The 16,448-nt window shown below is 42.9% G+C and overlaps 2 protein-coding genes across 5 annotated transcripts in view; one reads left to right on the top strand and one right to left on the bottom strand.

Annotated features, from left to right (window-relative positions):
• Positions 1 to 16,448, top strand: part of SLC25A45 (solute carrier family 25 member 45) — a 116,104-nt gene that overhangs the window by 18,001 nt on the left and 81,655 nt on the right. The window lies entirely within an intron of this gene.
• LOC142254939 (sulfotransferase 1 family member D1-like) overlaps positions 2,992 to 16,448 on the bottom strand; it is a 63,740-nt gene continuing 50,283 nt past the window's right edge. The window contains exons 4-8 of the mRNA XM_075326304.1: positions 11,674 to 11,771; positions 9,232 to 9,358; positions 9,051 to 9,145; positions 6,692 to 6,872; positions 2,992 to 4,048 (exon numbers count right to left, since the gene is read on the bottom strand). Coding sequence (XP_075182419.1) covers positions 3,936 to 4,048; positions 6,692 to 6,872; positions 9,051 to 9,145; positions 9,232 to 9,358; positions 11,674 to 11,771 — 614 coding nt within the window. The 3' untranslated portion in view covers positions 2,992 to 3,935. The remainder of the gene's footprint in view (positions 4,049 to 6,691; positions 6,873 to 9,050; positions 9,146 to 9,231; positions 9,359 to 11,673; positions 11,772 to 16,448) is intronic.

A 16,448-nucleotide genomic window follows, 5' to 3' on the forward strand; every position in this document is an offset into this window, starting at 1 on the left:
CAATTTCTTTTTCAAGATGAAATCTACATTTTTCTTAATATATAAATGAGCTGTGAATATCTTTGGGACAGTTATAGATCTTCCTGAGAATCTGCCTCCAGAGATTGTTGTACAGTCATATGAAAAAGTTTGGGCACCCCTATTAATGTTAACCTTTTTTCTTTATAACAATTTGGGGTTTTGCAACAGCTATTTCAGTTTCATATATCTAATAACTGATGGACTGAGTAATATTTCTGGATTGAAATGAGGTTTATTGTACTAACAGAAAACGTGCAATCCGCATTTAAACAAAATTTGACTGGTGCAAAAGTATGGGCACCTTAACATAAAAGTGACATTAATATTTTGTAAATCCTCCTTTTGCAAAAAATAACAGCCTCTAGTCGCTTCCTGTAGCTTTTAATGAGTTCCTGGATCCTGGATGAAGGTAGATTTGACCATTCCTGTTTACAAAACAATTCCAGTTCAGTTAATTTGATGGTCGCCGAGCATGGGCCGCACGCTTCAAATTATCCCAAAGATTTTCAATGATATTCAGGTCTGGGGACTGGGATGGCCATTCCAGAACATTGTAATTGTTCCTCTGCATGAATGCTTGAGTAGATTTGGAGCGGTGTTTTGGATCATTGTCTTGCTGAAATATCCATCCCCTGCGTAACTTCAACTTCGTCACTGATTCTTGCACATTATTGTCAAGAATCTGCTGATACTGAGTTGAATCCATGCGACCCTCAACTTTAACAAGATTTCCGGTGCTGGCATTGGCCACACGGCCCCAAAGCATGATGGAACCTCCACCAAATTTTACTGTGGGTAGCAAGTGTTTTTCTTGGAATGCCGTGTTTTTTTGCCTTCATGCATAACGCCTTTTTGTATGGCCAAACAACTCAATCTTTGTTTCATCACTCCACAGGACCTTCTTCCAAAATGTAACTGGCTTGTCCAAATGTGCTTTTGCATACCTCAGGCGACTCTGTTTGTGGCGTGCTTGCAGAAACAGCTTCTTTCGCATCACTCTCCCATACAGCTTCTCCTTGTGCAACGTGCGCTGTATTGTTGACCGATGCACATTGACACCATCTGCAGCAAGATGATGCTGCAGGTCTTTGGAGGTGGTCTGTGGATTGTCCTTGACTGTTCTCACGATTTTTCTTCTCTGCCTTTCTGATATTTTTCTTGTCCTGCCACTTCTGGGCTTAGCAAGAACTGTACCTGTGTTCTTCCATTTCCTTACTATGTTCCTCACAGTGGAAACTGACAGTTTAAATCTCTGAGACAACTTTTTGTATCCTTCCCCTGAACAACTATGTTGAATAATCTTTGTTTTCAGATCATTTGAGAGTTGTTTTGAGGAGCCCATGATGCCACTCTTCATAGGAGATTCAAATAGGAGAACAACTTGCAAGTGGCCACCTTAAATACCTTTTCTCATGATTGGATACACCTGCCTATGAAGTTCAAAGCTCAATGAGGTTACAAAACCAATTTAGTACTTTAGTAAGTCAGTAAAAAGTAGTTAGGAGTGTTCAAATCTAGAAATTGATAAGGGTGCCCATACTTTTGCACCGGTCAAATTTTGTTTAACCCCTTCACGACCTTGGACGGATCTATCCGTCCAGGATCGTGTCCCGTTAAGCCCCGCCCCCTGCCGCGGGCAGGCGGCGTGGATCGGCACACATATCAGCTGTTTTCAACAGCTGACATGTGTGCCTACATGTTCCGAGTGGAATCGCATTCCACCCGGAACATTAACCCCTTAGATCTCGCTGCCAAAGTCTGGCAGCGAGATCTACATGCGCGCGGCCATCTTTTTTACTTACCGCCGCCCCCTCCGGACGTCACGTGAGTGATCACGTGACGTTCGGTGGTTGCCATCGTAGCACAGGGTCATGTGATGACGCCTGGTGCTACGAAGTTTCACTTTCATTCTTCCTCGGCACGGAGCAGAGGAAGAAAGAAAGTGACTGAATCTGCTGATTACAGCGGTATAGCTGTGATCAGCAGATAGCGATCAGCAATCGGATTGCTGATTGCTATAGCCCCCTAGGGGGACTAGTAAAATAAAATAAAAAAAGTAAAAAAAAAGTTTTAAAAAATTAAAAAAAAAACAAAAAACCTAAAAGTTCAAATCACCCCCCTTTCCCCCCATTGAAAATTAAAGGGTTAAAAAATAAATAAATATACACATATTTGGTATCGCCGCGTTCAGAAATGCCCGATCTATCAAAATATAAAATCAATTATTCTGATTGGTAAATGGCGTAGTGGCAAAAAAATTCCAAACGCCAAAATTACGTTTTTTGGTCGCCGCAAGTTTTGCGCAAAATGCAATAACAGGCGATCAAAACGTAGCATCTGCGCAAAAATGGTACCATTATAAACGTCAGCTCGAGACGCAAAAAATAAGCCATCACTGAGCCATAGATCCCAAAAAATAAGAACTCTACGTGTTTCGGAAAATGGCGCAAAACGTGCGCCACTTTTATTGGACAAACTTGTGAATTTTTTTTAACCCCTTAGATACAAGTAAACCTATACATGTTTGGTGTCTACAAACTCGCACCGACCTGAGGCATCACACCCACACATCAGTTTTACCATATAGTGAACACCGTGAATAAAATATCCCAAAAACTATTGTACGATCCCACTTTTTTTGCAATTTTTCCGCACTTGGAATTTTTTTGCCGTTTTCCAGTACACTATATGGTAAAACTTATGATTTCATTTAAAAGTACAACTCGTCCCGCAAAAAACAAGCCCTCATATGGCAAGATTGACGGAATAATAAAAAAGTTACGGCTCTTGGAAGAAAAGGAGCAAAAAACAAAAACGCAAAAACGGAAAGTGCCCGGGGGCTGAAGGGGTTAAATGCGGATTGCACATTTTCTGTTAGTACAATAATCCTCATTTCAATCCAGAAATATTATTCAGTCCATCAGTTATTAGATATATGAAACTGCAATAGCTGTTGCAAAAACCCAAATTGTTATAAAGAAAAAAGGTTAACATTAATAGGGGTGTCCAAACTTTTTCATATGACTGTAAATGAAAGAGGGCATTACCAGTGTGAGACATGTAATGACTGACAGTCTGCTCTCCTGATTATGCTTTTGTTATTTAGAGCCATCATATTCCGTAACACTTTACAGACCTCATCTGATCTACATGTTTCACACTGGTAAAGTCCCTTTTCATGTAAAATAATTTTTGGAGTCAGATTCTCTGGGAGATCTATGTCCAGGCAAATTCAATTTGTTTCAAATAATTTTGATGCAAATTGAAATTTTTTACATAATTCTAGTGAATCTGACGATTCTATGTATTAATTGTAGTATACTTTTCAGCTTCTCCTGCTGTGTAACATGCTGCCCTTTGGGGGCATATCATTGGTACAACCTGTGCTGCTGCACAGGGACCCAAGAGGTCTGAGAGCCCATTTCTACCTCCAAACCAGTTGGAATGGGCATTATGATGAGCTCTTGGGCTGCAAAGGGCTCATATATTTCCTATATTGTTTTTGCTCAGGGGTCCTTTTCTGTTTGTGTCCGCCAGTGGAGCACTGGGAGCCATAGTACAGGGCCCCTCTGGAAGAACAGTAATTGGGTACTTTGTAGTCCAATAGCTCATCTTAATGCACAATTATACCTACTTTACAGGTGGAACTTGCCCCCTCTCCTTTTGGGCCCTTGTGAGGCTGCACAGGTTGCCCCCAATGATATGTCTGCCCCGGCCCATAAACTGCACAGCAATTCCAACCTGACAAGTTGCCTTCAAAAGTGTGTGCTTTATTCCCAGCAGTAATATTATTGTTCACATTTCAGACCATTTACAACATTTAAACCTTCCATTAGTAATTATTGTTTGTCCCAATATTTAGTTATGCCTCTTATACCAAATTAAACCATGAAAAAGGAGCGGAAAACTATTCTTTAAATCTCAGTCCTGAAGTGAAGCTCTGTGCCTTTCATCTTCCTCTTGTAGTCTTCATCAAACCTTTCATTCTGAGCAATAGTGAAATGGTTCTTCCAGTCCCCGGCAATACCTTATTTAAAGCAAAATATATTGGACATTTAATTTTGCTTATATTAAGGAGAAATGGTCAACAGTTTCATATAATCCTAGCCAAAGCAACTTAAAATAGAGGCAATCCCTCCTACATCCCCCTACCATTACTGTGAACTATATAGTACTCTTTAATGGGAACATATCATGTAAAAAAACACTATGATGTGGTTAATCTCCAAGTTAATAGCATTTTGTCACCATGTGGCCACCATATAGAAAGCCCCACTGCCAGGAGGAAATGAACTTGGGCTTTCAGTTATAGGGGCATGGCCGACGAAGCTTCAGTCACAGCTCAGTACATAGTAACCGGCAGCTGTATCCACGACCCCGGCACTGATTGACAGCTGGCTTTGTACTGATGCAATGATGCCAGCTGTCAGTCAGTGCGTAGGATATGTTTATAACCATTGCTCACTATGTACAGATCGGTGACTGAAACTGCGCCAGCTGCATTTCTATGACTGAAAGCCCAAGGCTGCCGGGAGGAATAAAGTAAATATATATAATAATGAACATTTTAGTGCAAACGGTATCAGATTCTATACAACTGCACAAAAAGTTTGTGACATTTTGAAAAGTCCCAAATAATCAATTCATCAAAAAGGTCTGGATGATGAACACTACGCCCATAGTGCCGAAAAAAAATACACAGACAAAACCAAATACAGTTAACTTAGAAAAAGTGCAAATTGAATAATCTAAAGGGCGCAAATAAAATCATGACTGGAACCATTTGTAGTCCAAAAAAACGTGCAAAAGCAATCATGAATCAGACCCTTTTTCTTAAAAAGCTCCAGGCTGCCATCAGTAAAAAAAATCCTCCTCTGACGCTGGCATGCTGGCAACTGACCATCATGTAAGCGGCGCAGTGCATGACGTCACTGTCATGCGTGCCCACTTACAGTGCTGTCAGCTGTGTCAGAATATTCACTGTTCCCACTGCCCAGGATTATGGGCGTGGGGAGTAGTGAATATTTACAGCTTTAATTAGCGTCCATCACATTGCAGTGCAGGGACCCGACAGGTCTCTGTGCTGTGATGTATTTCAGCTGGATATTGGATGTGCGCCCACATCCAGCTGAAACAGGTGCTGCACCACCGGGCCCGGTTAGGGTCGCGATCTCTGTGACTGCGATTTTTACATCACTGGTCCCTGATGCCATTTTTCAGCATTGCTCCGGTCCTTCGGCACTATCTTGTGTCTGATGGCCTGCAGTCAGAAGTTACATTCACAAGTGCTCAATGCAAATCTATGAGGCCAAAAACAGGCTCTCATAGACTTGAAAAGTGACCTCTGGCGTACTCCATAAAACACTGGAGCTGCCGACAGGTCACAAACTACCGAAGGCCAATGGGAGCATCGGCAATAAAGCGTGAAGAGGCTAGAGGGTGAGTATACGACCGTCGGCAGGGACCTTAGATTAAAAGCCCCAGGCTTGAGAAGCAGTCTCTGCTTTGTGGCTCCGTTCCGGTTTCTCTCCACCAATGTCATGAATTTGCATTCAGGAGAAAAACTGTCACCGAAGCTTAGCTGGAGGTGAGCGGTCACAGGGGAGCCGCCCAGTGGACACTTCCAGCATGCGGCATGGTATCAGGATACAACATTGGTCAATGTAATGATAGTGTCGTTCCTTGTCTTTATTCATTGATGCTGACTTTCTACTTTTTTGAAGAGTCACACTCTGGTGCCATGTTACTTTGCATGCTCCATTAATGGAACTAGTCTCCCATAAAAGCAATGACTTTAAGGGAGAATACTTAAGTACATAAATAATCTGATGGGGGTGCTTTATTTTTTCCTATCTGATCCATACAAATTTCAACAGAAAATATCCTCTAAAGGCCCGTGTTGCACAAAATTGTAAACCCCCGTCACACGCACTTACCTCCCGAACGACCTCGCGGCGAACATCCTCTTCCTGAAGGGGGAGGGACGTCCGGCGTCACAGCGACGTCACACAGCGGCCGCCCAATAGAAGCGGAGGGGAGGAGATGAGCGGGACGTAACATCCCGCCCACCTCCTTCCTTCCTCATTGCCGGCGGGATGCAGGTAAGCTGTGTTCGTCGTTCCCAAGGTGTCACACGGAGCGATGTGTGCTGCCACAGGAACGACGAACAACCTGCATCCAGGAATGTGCCTGATATTTTGAAAATGAACGACGTGTCAACGAGCAATGATAAGGTGAGTATTTTTGCTCGTTAACAGTCGCTCGTAGCTGTCACACGCTACAATATGTCAAACGATGCCAGATGTGCGTCACGGAATCCGTGACCCCTACGACATATCACCCGATATATCGTAGCATGTAACGGGGCCTTTACTCATTCTGTAATAAGTTGAAGAACGTTAGAGAAACAGTTAGGCATTTTCGATTGATACTTTTTTTTGTTTCAAGTATGTGGGAAAAAAAAGATCACAATGAATCAATCAGTCAGTCCTATCCTTTTTGTTTGGACTTGAACTGGTATCATTGATTTTTATGGGTCTCTTGGGTTCTCTCATAATGAATTTTCATAGGATCGGTCTGGTAGTACATCCTTGCCTTGCAGACCACATACAAAACTACTTTATAGCTATAATTGTTGTAATTGTGCCATCAATTTTTTGTATTTTTTTACCTTTTCTCATAAAGGGAGTTGTAGACTGGTCTACAAGATCATTAGGTAAGGTTTTGTAATTCGCCATATCATTGGTTTTCATGACATCAAAGGATGTGTGGTAAATAATCTTCTCCAGCGTTTCATCACTCATCTCTTTATTCATGAAATGCAGCATCTTCCTAAGTTCTCTTTTTGGATCCTGTAAAATGCAACACATTCAGGTGAAAAATCATGTCCATACTTACAATTTTTCTTAATCCAGAAGTAGTCATCAATTAAGGTTCCTAAAAATATTTCAATGTGAAGAATAGTAAGCATGCTTGTGCTTGTAAGCTGATTATTTTAGGGTGTATAGACATCATAGCATTTCATTTGAATGCTTCCATGTAAGGCCCTCTTCTGGTACGTGTGCCATCAGTACGTGTGACACTTTTTTCATGGATACCACATGTAACCATTATAAACGATAGTGATCTTCACATGTCCGTATATTCACATGGAACGTGTGTCTGTGTGAAACACCCATGCCTCCGTGTGTACCACTCGTACACGTTTCTGTTTTTTTTCTGGCAGCACGGATGACAAGGGCCAATACAAGTCAATCATTCAGTGTAAACACATATCTGTGCTGTCCGTGTGCTGTACATGTTCAACATGTATAGAAGAAACTTTATATTTAATTTTCTATATCCATTCCGGAAAAACATGAATGACACACGGATGACAAGTGAGAAAGAAATCATCCTACTTTTCTGGATAAAAATCGGACCAATTTTTTTTATACCCTAACGGTCATGGGGTAATGACAGAACAGGGGTTCCTTAGCTGGCCCTCAGACACGAGACCCTGCAATGTGACTTTTCTCTGAGGTAGGCTTGATGGTAGCCAGGTCCAAGCCCCAAGCATTACCCTGACTCCTGTCCAAGCCCTAATCTTACTCCCCCTCTCCCCCAACCTTGGGGCAGAATGGAAAACACAATATCAAAACCACACAAAAACGACACGGACAAGGGAGAATGAAAACTCGTACATACTGCACTGAAAACCCATAGGAGAAACAATATGTGTACAGGGGAACAATGAAAAGGGGAGAAAGTAACACACCACAGATGAACGTCCACACCACTCAATATCACAACAAAGAGCACTATAAACAGGTTCACCAAAAAGACTGGTATAGCTGGAGCTTATGCTGAAGCTATTATCGGAACATATTTGCAGAAAGTCGTGCCTTAAATGGGAAAGATACAGCTGCACGGGGCAATTAGCAACCTAATCTCCTAGTTCCTGCTCACCAGTCTGCAGGAATGAACTCTTAAGGGTACTTTACACGCTGCGATATCGCTATCGATATCGCTAGAGAGCGTACCCGCCCCCCGTCGGTTGTGCGTCACGGGCAAATCGCTGCCCGTGGCACACAACATCGCTAACACCCGTCACACGTACTTACCTGCCTAGCGATGTCCCTGTGACCGGCGAACCGCCTCCTTTCTAAGGGGGCGGTTAGTTCGGTGTCACAGCGTCATCACTAAGCGGCCGCCCAATAGCAGAGGAGGGACGGAGATGAGCGGCCGGAACATCCCGCCCACCTCCTTTCTTCCTCATTGCCGGTAGACGCAGGTAAGGAGATGTTCGTCGTTCCTGCGGTGTCACACACAGCGATGTGTGACGCCGCAGGAACAACGAACAACCAGCGGCATGCACCATCAGCGATATTATGAAAAGGAGCGACGTGTCAATGATCGCAAAAACGTCAAAAATCGTTGATCATTAACACGTCGCTCCTTGGTGTCACACGCTGCGATGCCGCTAACGGCGCCGGATGTGCGTCACTTACGATGTGACCCCGACGATATATCGTTAGCGATGTCGCAGCGTGTAAAGCACCCTTTAGAGTGCTGAAGATCAGTGAACCGGAATCAGCCAACGCCTGGCTCTGGCCAAATAATACAGAAGCCTCAGGTTGCTTACCAGACTCTATAGTATGAATAGTGTCTGACGCCGTCGCACCACCAAGTGCGTGCAGAGCCGAACATCGCATGACACGAACATGTGCAAACCCTATTTTCTGCTCTGTTTAACAGTAGTATATTAAAATTATAGCTCCAATTATTTACTACTGGAAAAAAATGTAGATATTGTGAGGTTTTGCAAATAAACCTGTTAAAAAATATACTGCAGCACCAGTCCGATCTCCTCTTTCTGACCTCATGAGGGCTGCAGCTGGGCCGTAGAGCAGTTGCAGTTACTTAGATATTAGGAGCGCTGGGAAAGACAGTCAATTTTCTCGCCTCATTAACATATAAACTGCAATTTAAAACAATTACATTTAGAATGATAACAATCTGTTTCATGTATTTTATGTTGTTATACATACCTCTTTCATATCTTCATAGAATAAATATAGGATATTGTCACCATGCCTCTTTTCCCACCAGCCTTTCACATGGTCATGCCATGAACCATAGCCCACTAAGATAAAATAATTAGTGTCAGGCGGAATATACTCATACATTTTAGGAAGTCTTTCTGTTGTATAATCAGTATCTTTATCTTACCATTTCCATTCATATAGTTTTCTAAGAATGTATTCCAGGGTCCTGGATCAGGCAACGCTTTGACTATTTTATGGAAGAAAAAATATGATACTGCCACATCTTTTGCATTTCTTGCAACATAAATAACCTGTTTGGAAACAGATAAACAAAGAAAAATAGATCTATTCCTCTAATATGGAGTCCGTTTTTCAATAGTGAGACTCTTCTTTAAAGTTTTTTTTTATCCATATTAAAAGATTATGAAAAATTACTGTTTTCGTATTATTTGAGAAGTTAAAGACGTTGGCCACTATTTTTATGTTGATGGTCTGTCCTTAAGATAGGTCATCAATGTCTTATTGGCTGTGGTCCAACACCCTGCACCCATGTTAATCAACTGTCTTTGACGGCGGCAGCCAGAAATGCTCACTTCTGGAGCTGCCCCGTCAACTCATAGTGGCCAAGGCTGGGTATCGCACCTCAAATCAATGTGCAGTACCCAGAAGACGGGGCAGCTCCGGAACTGAGCATTTTCGGCCACCTGATGCCTCCGGCACCGAGAACAACTGATTGGGGGGTGCCGGGTGTCAGACCCCAGCTGATCAGACATTGATGACCTATCCTAAGGATAGGCCATCAATGTAAAAGTAGTAGATAACCTCTTTAATATTTTTCATATTTCATATGTGAAATGACTGTGCATATGCTCATATTGAGGAAGATTTATCAAGCTAAATGGGCCATAAAACAGTCTTTTATGACTTGCACCATATTTATTAAATGTATTAACATTTTATGTGCTTTAAACAACGGGGGTGTGGATTTGCAGAAAGTATTCATGGTTTAAAGTGCCATAATCTATCTATCATGTGATATCAGTGTCACGAAAAGAGGAAGTAGGAAGCGGAAGGAACAGCCCCCCTTTCCACCTCCTGAGAGACAGAGCACGTGACTCGCTCTCTAGCGCCCCTCTTATAGTCAGGCCAATTATGGAGTTGCCCGACAATAAGCCAGGAGGCCGCTATTCTACTATGCCGATGATTGAAGGGTTCCCAGTGAGAGTAAGGTATATATTCCCCGACTCCTGCGGACGGAATATATCTAATCCTCCCCTGATCTCACTGGCTGCCCCATAATGATCCTTGGCATAAACTCGATGCCACCAATCGATTACGATAACTATTAAGCCGAGCACACAGACATGGGATTCAGGATCGAGATAACAGAACAGCCCAAGATTAAATTATATATTTTTAATTGCCTTAAGAGCACACTAGATACTACAATATATACAATATGGAATTTACAGTATATATATATATATATATATATATATATATATATAGGTCAGAGTACATTTACAGATAAGATGGGGTCACAAGCAGATATCAGTTGTATCAATTACCTTATTCGTCTGGCTACAGGGGGGCGCCGTTCGACCAGGGTTCCATGGACTTTCTCACATGTGTATAGTACACACGACCCCCAAGTAAAGACAAGCCAAGAATGTCCACATTGTCTTTATCAAACTGGCTACAATCTATGTCCCCTGCCCCTGGTGACCTCGCAGGGAGGTACTGCCCCACCCCTGTACTAAGCCTAAAATAATATCCTAAAGTGAATATTATCCGCAACTCCAGACTGGGAGGTCCGATCGGGACGGTTCTGATGTCATCAGATCCATCTGTGTCCCCTCTGCCTACTGAGTCCAAGCACGACTCCTCTACCGGACTCCTACTTGCAGTACTCTGTATCTTGACGCCCCAGGGTGCGACAAAGAATTCAAGGGTATGCAGAGATGTGGCTCGGAGTCCCAGTTTTAATGATGTAGGGGGTGTATGGCTCAGACGCACGGTAATATCATAACTGTGTATGATGTTACGGAGTCGGGAATATGAACTCCTGCTGGGAATGAGGGTCTTGAATCCCTTTGAAGCTTCTCAGGGTTTTCCAGTTTCCCACCCACTCCCTTGATGAATGGACATATCCCCCCAGGGGGGTCTTCCTCTGGCTTGGTAGTGTAATTGGATTTGACACCTTCCCAGATGCTGAGTGATCTGAGGGGAATCTCTGTGTGGGAAGGGAGGGGGTGACATCAGGTAGTTGCTGACAGACATGACTAAATGTCATAATTCTCATCATATCTCAGGTTTTCCCTCACAATCAGACACCCCCAAAAAATTCACAAACATTTTCCTGCAAATTTCAAGCACAAAGTAAGCCAACTAATAGATGGTGTAAACAAAACATGTAGATAGGGCACTCTTATCAAAAAGCATGAACCACCATACTTTGTAATCAAATTAAACCACCTACAGCTTTCTTGGAAGCTCTTACAGGATGAATCATCTTTCTGGGATTATTCTGACATCCACGCAGCGTAATTCTAACATCATAGTTGCAGCATTACTTAGTCATTATCAGATTTACAATACTTTGACTACTCTTGAAATATTTATCTACCTTGGAATTTTTTTCCCAAAAAGAATCAGGCATCAGCTGAATGGGAAGATGTGTTTTCACTAGTCGTGGGGATGGTGTGCCATTAAGTTGTTCTACACCTGTTAAAGTAAAAAGAGATTTAATACTGGTTTATGTATTCTGGTGTATCCTAATGTTACAGATATTGAAGACTATAATTTTGATTCTGGCAGAAAAGCAGTAAATTTGGAGGTCGGTCAGGTATACTTTCCTATACAAAATGGATACAGCCGCACACTAAATGCCATCAATGTATAAGTGAACTCTGGAACTGCATTACTGCTATATGAAAAAATGAGATTTTTAGTTTATCCAGATAGTGGCATTTCAAGTTAGATTTTTCGTCTAGCTGCCCAGACATGGATGGTTTTTAACTTAGATAGTGGCATTTTAGTTAGGGACCCGGAATATTGAGATTTACCTTGCCGTTTGGTTTCCGGGCTTACATGCATTGGCCAATTCATAAACTAAAAATCTCATTTTTTCATATAGCAGTAATGCAGTTCCAGAGTTCACTTATACATTGATGGCATTTAGTGTGCGGCTGTATCCATTTTGTATTTGCTAGTTTTTTTCAGCTGGCACCTATACACACTTGTAGGATGTGCGGGTCAGTCTTTTGAAATATTTGCAGTGAGTTTTTTTTCTGACTGAGCACTCCGCCCTACAAACCAGGCTGTGTTCATAATCCTTATACCAGAAGTCCTAGCTGCCCAGACATGGAGGTTAGTCCAGATAGTGGCATTTCAAGTTAGATTTTTAGTCTAGCTGCCCAGACATGGATGGTTTTTAACCTAGATAGTGGCATTTTAGTTAGGGACCCAGAATATTGAGATTTACCTTGCCGTTTGGTTTCCGGGCTTACATGCATTGGCCAATTCATAAACTAAAAATCTCATTTTTTCATATAGCAGTAATGCAGTTCCAGAGTTCACTTATACATTGATGGCATTTAGTGTGCGGCTGTATCCATTTTGTATTTGCTAGGTTTTTTCAGCTGGCACCTATACATACTTGTAGGATGTGCGGGTCAGTCTTTTGAAATATTTGCAGGTATACTTTCCTGTCTTAAAAAATAGAGGACTAAAGCTAGTCTTGTTTACATTAGCGCTTTTAGGAATGTGTCACAAGTCTTTTTGTTGACAAATATGTCATTAGTCTGTGCCACCATTCTTTCTATTAAAATTGCTTATGCCAAACATCAACGAACATGTCATAAAGCGCAACAATCACAGGGATTTTTCTATATAATCTAAAGACAGTGCTATACTGATACTATCAGGCTGATTCTCTACATATATTCAGTGGTCAGCTCTGATGTATAGGTTTTGAAACACAAGCAAGTAAAGTTTGTAAAATGAGCAGCTTGTTGAGTTCTCATGAGTGTCATGGCTTCCATTCTTAAAGCGCCCCAATCACCAGGATTTTCCTATATAACCTAAAGCCAGTGCTATACTGGAACTATCAGGCTGATTCTATACATACCTTTAGTTATCAGCTCTGATGTATAGGTTTTGAAACACAAGCAAGTAAAGTTGGTAAAATCAGCAGCTTGTTGAGTGACAGCAGCTGCCAATAAGCTGATAGCTGGGGTGGGTATTCATAGTTATCCCCTCCCCCTGTTACTTATGTTAATTCTATTATACAATCGTTTTACTTTGTAACTAAAAGGACCTGTGCTGGTGTCATACCCATGTTACCAAAATGGTAGCCAACAGAAAAATGTTGCTTCCTGGAATGTAAGAGGACAATATGGGCACATTACCACAGAGGACAATATGGGCACATATAATGTACTAATGTGCCCATCCTTGTGCCCATCCTATAGTAATGCCCCATCCTTTAATAATGTGCCCCATCTTTGTACCCATCTTTTAATAATGTGCCCATCCATCTCATCCTTGAAGTAATGTCCCCTTTCCTGGTCCTCTTCTTGCAGTAATGACCCATCCTGTAGTATTGTGCCCATCCTTCTGCTCATCCTGTAGCAATGTCCCCCTTCCTATGTCCATCCTATAGTAATGTCTCCTTTCCTGTGCCCATTCTTCTGCTCCATCGTGTAGTAATGTCCCCTTTCCTGCTCCTCTTTTTATAGCAATATGCCATCCTGTAGAAATGTAGAAAAAAACAAAGACAGACTCTTCTCACCTGTCCTACGCTCCCTCAGCGCCCTGCCAGTTTCCTGCTGCTTGCGACCAGGAAGTTTCCTTCTGCACCTATCTTGTATGACAAGGACTCCACCCAATATAAAGCTATATAAGCCAAGATTAAACATCGCTGGAAACTATATCCACATGGAACCACCAGATACCGGGGCCATACGCTTCAGTCAATATGTTTTTTCTGTATATCAACCTGTATTGCTTAATCTGAACAGCAATAATTTTCTGTACCGTCATCCAATATACTTCACACCCCTCATAGGGTCAAATCTGTTACTAGTTGGTACAGGCAAGTACCTTCTTTAGACTATGCACTTATCACCTTTGGGCTCCGCTGGTGAAACACATTTTTCCCACTATTGTAAAGGAGCACTGGTGTCTAGAGTAAGGGAGGGAGCGAATAGGAAATAGTCGTCGTTGAACAGGGGCATCACTATCATCAGGACGACGACCCCCATATGTCAGGAAGGGAAAGGATAGGGATAGTATGTGTCATAATTCCCCCCTTTCTCCCATCCTTTGAATTTAATTTTTGATTTTATAATATATGTTGTATGTAAATTGTGTTGTGGCATATATGTTTAATAAAGTAAATAATTGTATCAAGGTAGTTTGAAAATTGGTTTTGGCGCTAATATCTACCTAAAGCATTGGATAGCGGTATGCATATTGCTATTCCTTGCCTACTGGTCCCTGTATCTAGTAGCATACATGAAGAGATCTTTATAAAAATTATTTCGAAAGATTCTTTATGATATGCTAATGAGGCCACAGACTAGTTGCAAGAGTGTTATATCCCTCGACTAGTCCACTCTCTTAGCATGTTAACACGCTCACAGGGGCGTGCTAACCTGCTGTTCAATGCTCATTGCCCAGCGTCATTGGCGGTGACGCACATACCTGTATCCGTTGTCATCTCCTCAGACGCCGGATTTAGGCTCAGTGCATGTGATCAGAAGTCCCCGGCACTTTCGGTCATGCGCAGTAGACCTCTATGAAACCGGGACGCGTACACCCGGCTTCATAGTGTGCATGACTGGAAGTGCCGGGACTTCTGATCACTTGTACTGAGCCTAAATCCGGCGTCTGAGGAGATGACAACGGACACAGGTACACATGTCACCACTAATGATGCTGAACAATGGGCATGGAATAGATTGTAAGCACGCCCCTGTGGGCATGCTAACATGATAAGAGAGCAGATTAGTTACGGCGATAAAACGCCCTTGTGACTAGTCCCTGGCCTCATTAGCATATCATAAAAGATCTTTAGAAATATTTTTTCTAAAGATCTCTTTATGTTTGCTACTAGATGCAGGATTTGCTACAGTTACGCAGGTATTAGAAATATGCACCCAGAACTGCTCGTGGTTCTGGGTGCATATTGGACCTGACAGGTTCCTTTAAAGATAGTGATATGTAAGCACAATATGTACTGCAGCTGATCAGTACAAACTGGTCCGAGTGCTATCAGCTTTTCACACAGGCAGACAAAAGTAAACCTGTTAAAGGGAACCTGTCACCAGGTTTTCCTTGTGTAAAGTATGGTCACCACCTTTAACACCGATTTTACAAAATTCTAATAAGCTGTATGTATGTCCCCAAGCCCCTCTGCACAGCACAAAAAAGAGATTTATTTATACCCACAGCTGACGGTTCAGTCTGATGGGCGTCTCTCCTCTTCTCTTCCTACAATAGCCATTGTCTTTCCCTACTTCATGTGGATGTTGTGTCCTATGTCATCCACACAGTGTTTCCCAGTCACGCTCCAGCACAGGTGCACTTCTCTCTGCTCTGCGGAGGGCTGGGTAAGGCCAAAGAGCGCCAATTACCCAGAAGTAAAGACGACACATTCACACTACAACACTTTGCTCTACGCAATGGCGATAGTGATTGTAGGAAGAGAAGAGGCGTTGGCTCAAGACGACAGACGCCAATCGGACCGGAGCGGGTATGATAATAGCTCTTTTTTTGTACTATGCAAAGGGGCTTGGGAAATACATACAGCTTACTAGAGAACTGTAAAAGAAGCCTTAAAGGTGGTGGCTGTACTTTATAGCGGTAAAATCTGATGACAGTTTCCCTTCAAGGTTGGGCTGCTATTCATGGGCCACTCATGTGTGCTTGCCCTCTCAGGCAAAAATGTGCCAGCCAGCCCCCGAATAAGGATATATTTTACATTAGCTTTATGTGCTTGTCGCGGGTGGGGAGGAGGGTGTCAGCACACCGCGCTCACCCCTTCTGCTCGGGTCCGGCAGCTGCTCCTGGTGGCTCGAGCTGTGGGCCGGATCCCGGGGTTTCTCGAGCGACACTCCTCGCCCGTGAGTGAAAGGGGGTGTTTGTTGGGTGTGGGGATTGTTATAGTTCGTGACGCCACCCACGGTTGTGGTGATTGCACCACCGCTGCTCAGTGTGGGGGTCCCGGGGATGGTGATGCGGAGCAGCCAGGTGTTGTGTTGCCACTCCGTGGGTAGGGGTTGGTGATCCCGGGGCCCGGTGATGAGATGGGAAGTGTAGGGCCTGGAGGGCGCAGGGACGCGGGGGCAGCGCTGTGCCTTGCGGCACTGTGGTACTCACTCAGCCTGACACACGGAC

The sequence above is a fragment of the Anomaloglossus baeobatrachus genome, chromosome 10 (genome assembly GCF_048569485.1).
Source record: "Anomaloglossus baeobatrachus isolate aAnoBae1 chromosome 10, aAnoBae1.hap1, whole genome shotgun sequence".
Classification (NCBI taxonomy): Eukaryota; Metazoa; Chordata; class Amphibia; order Anura; family Aromobatidae; genus Anomaloglossus; species Anomaloglossus baeobatrachus.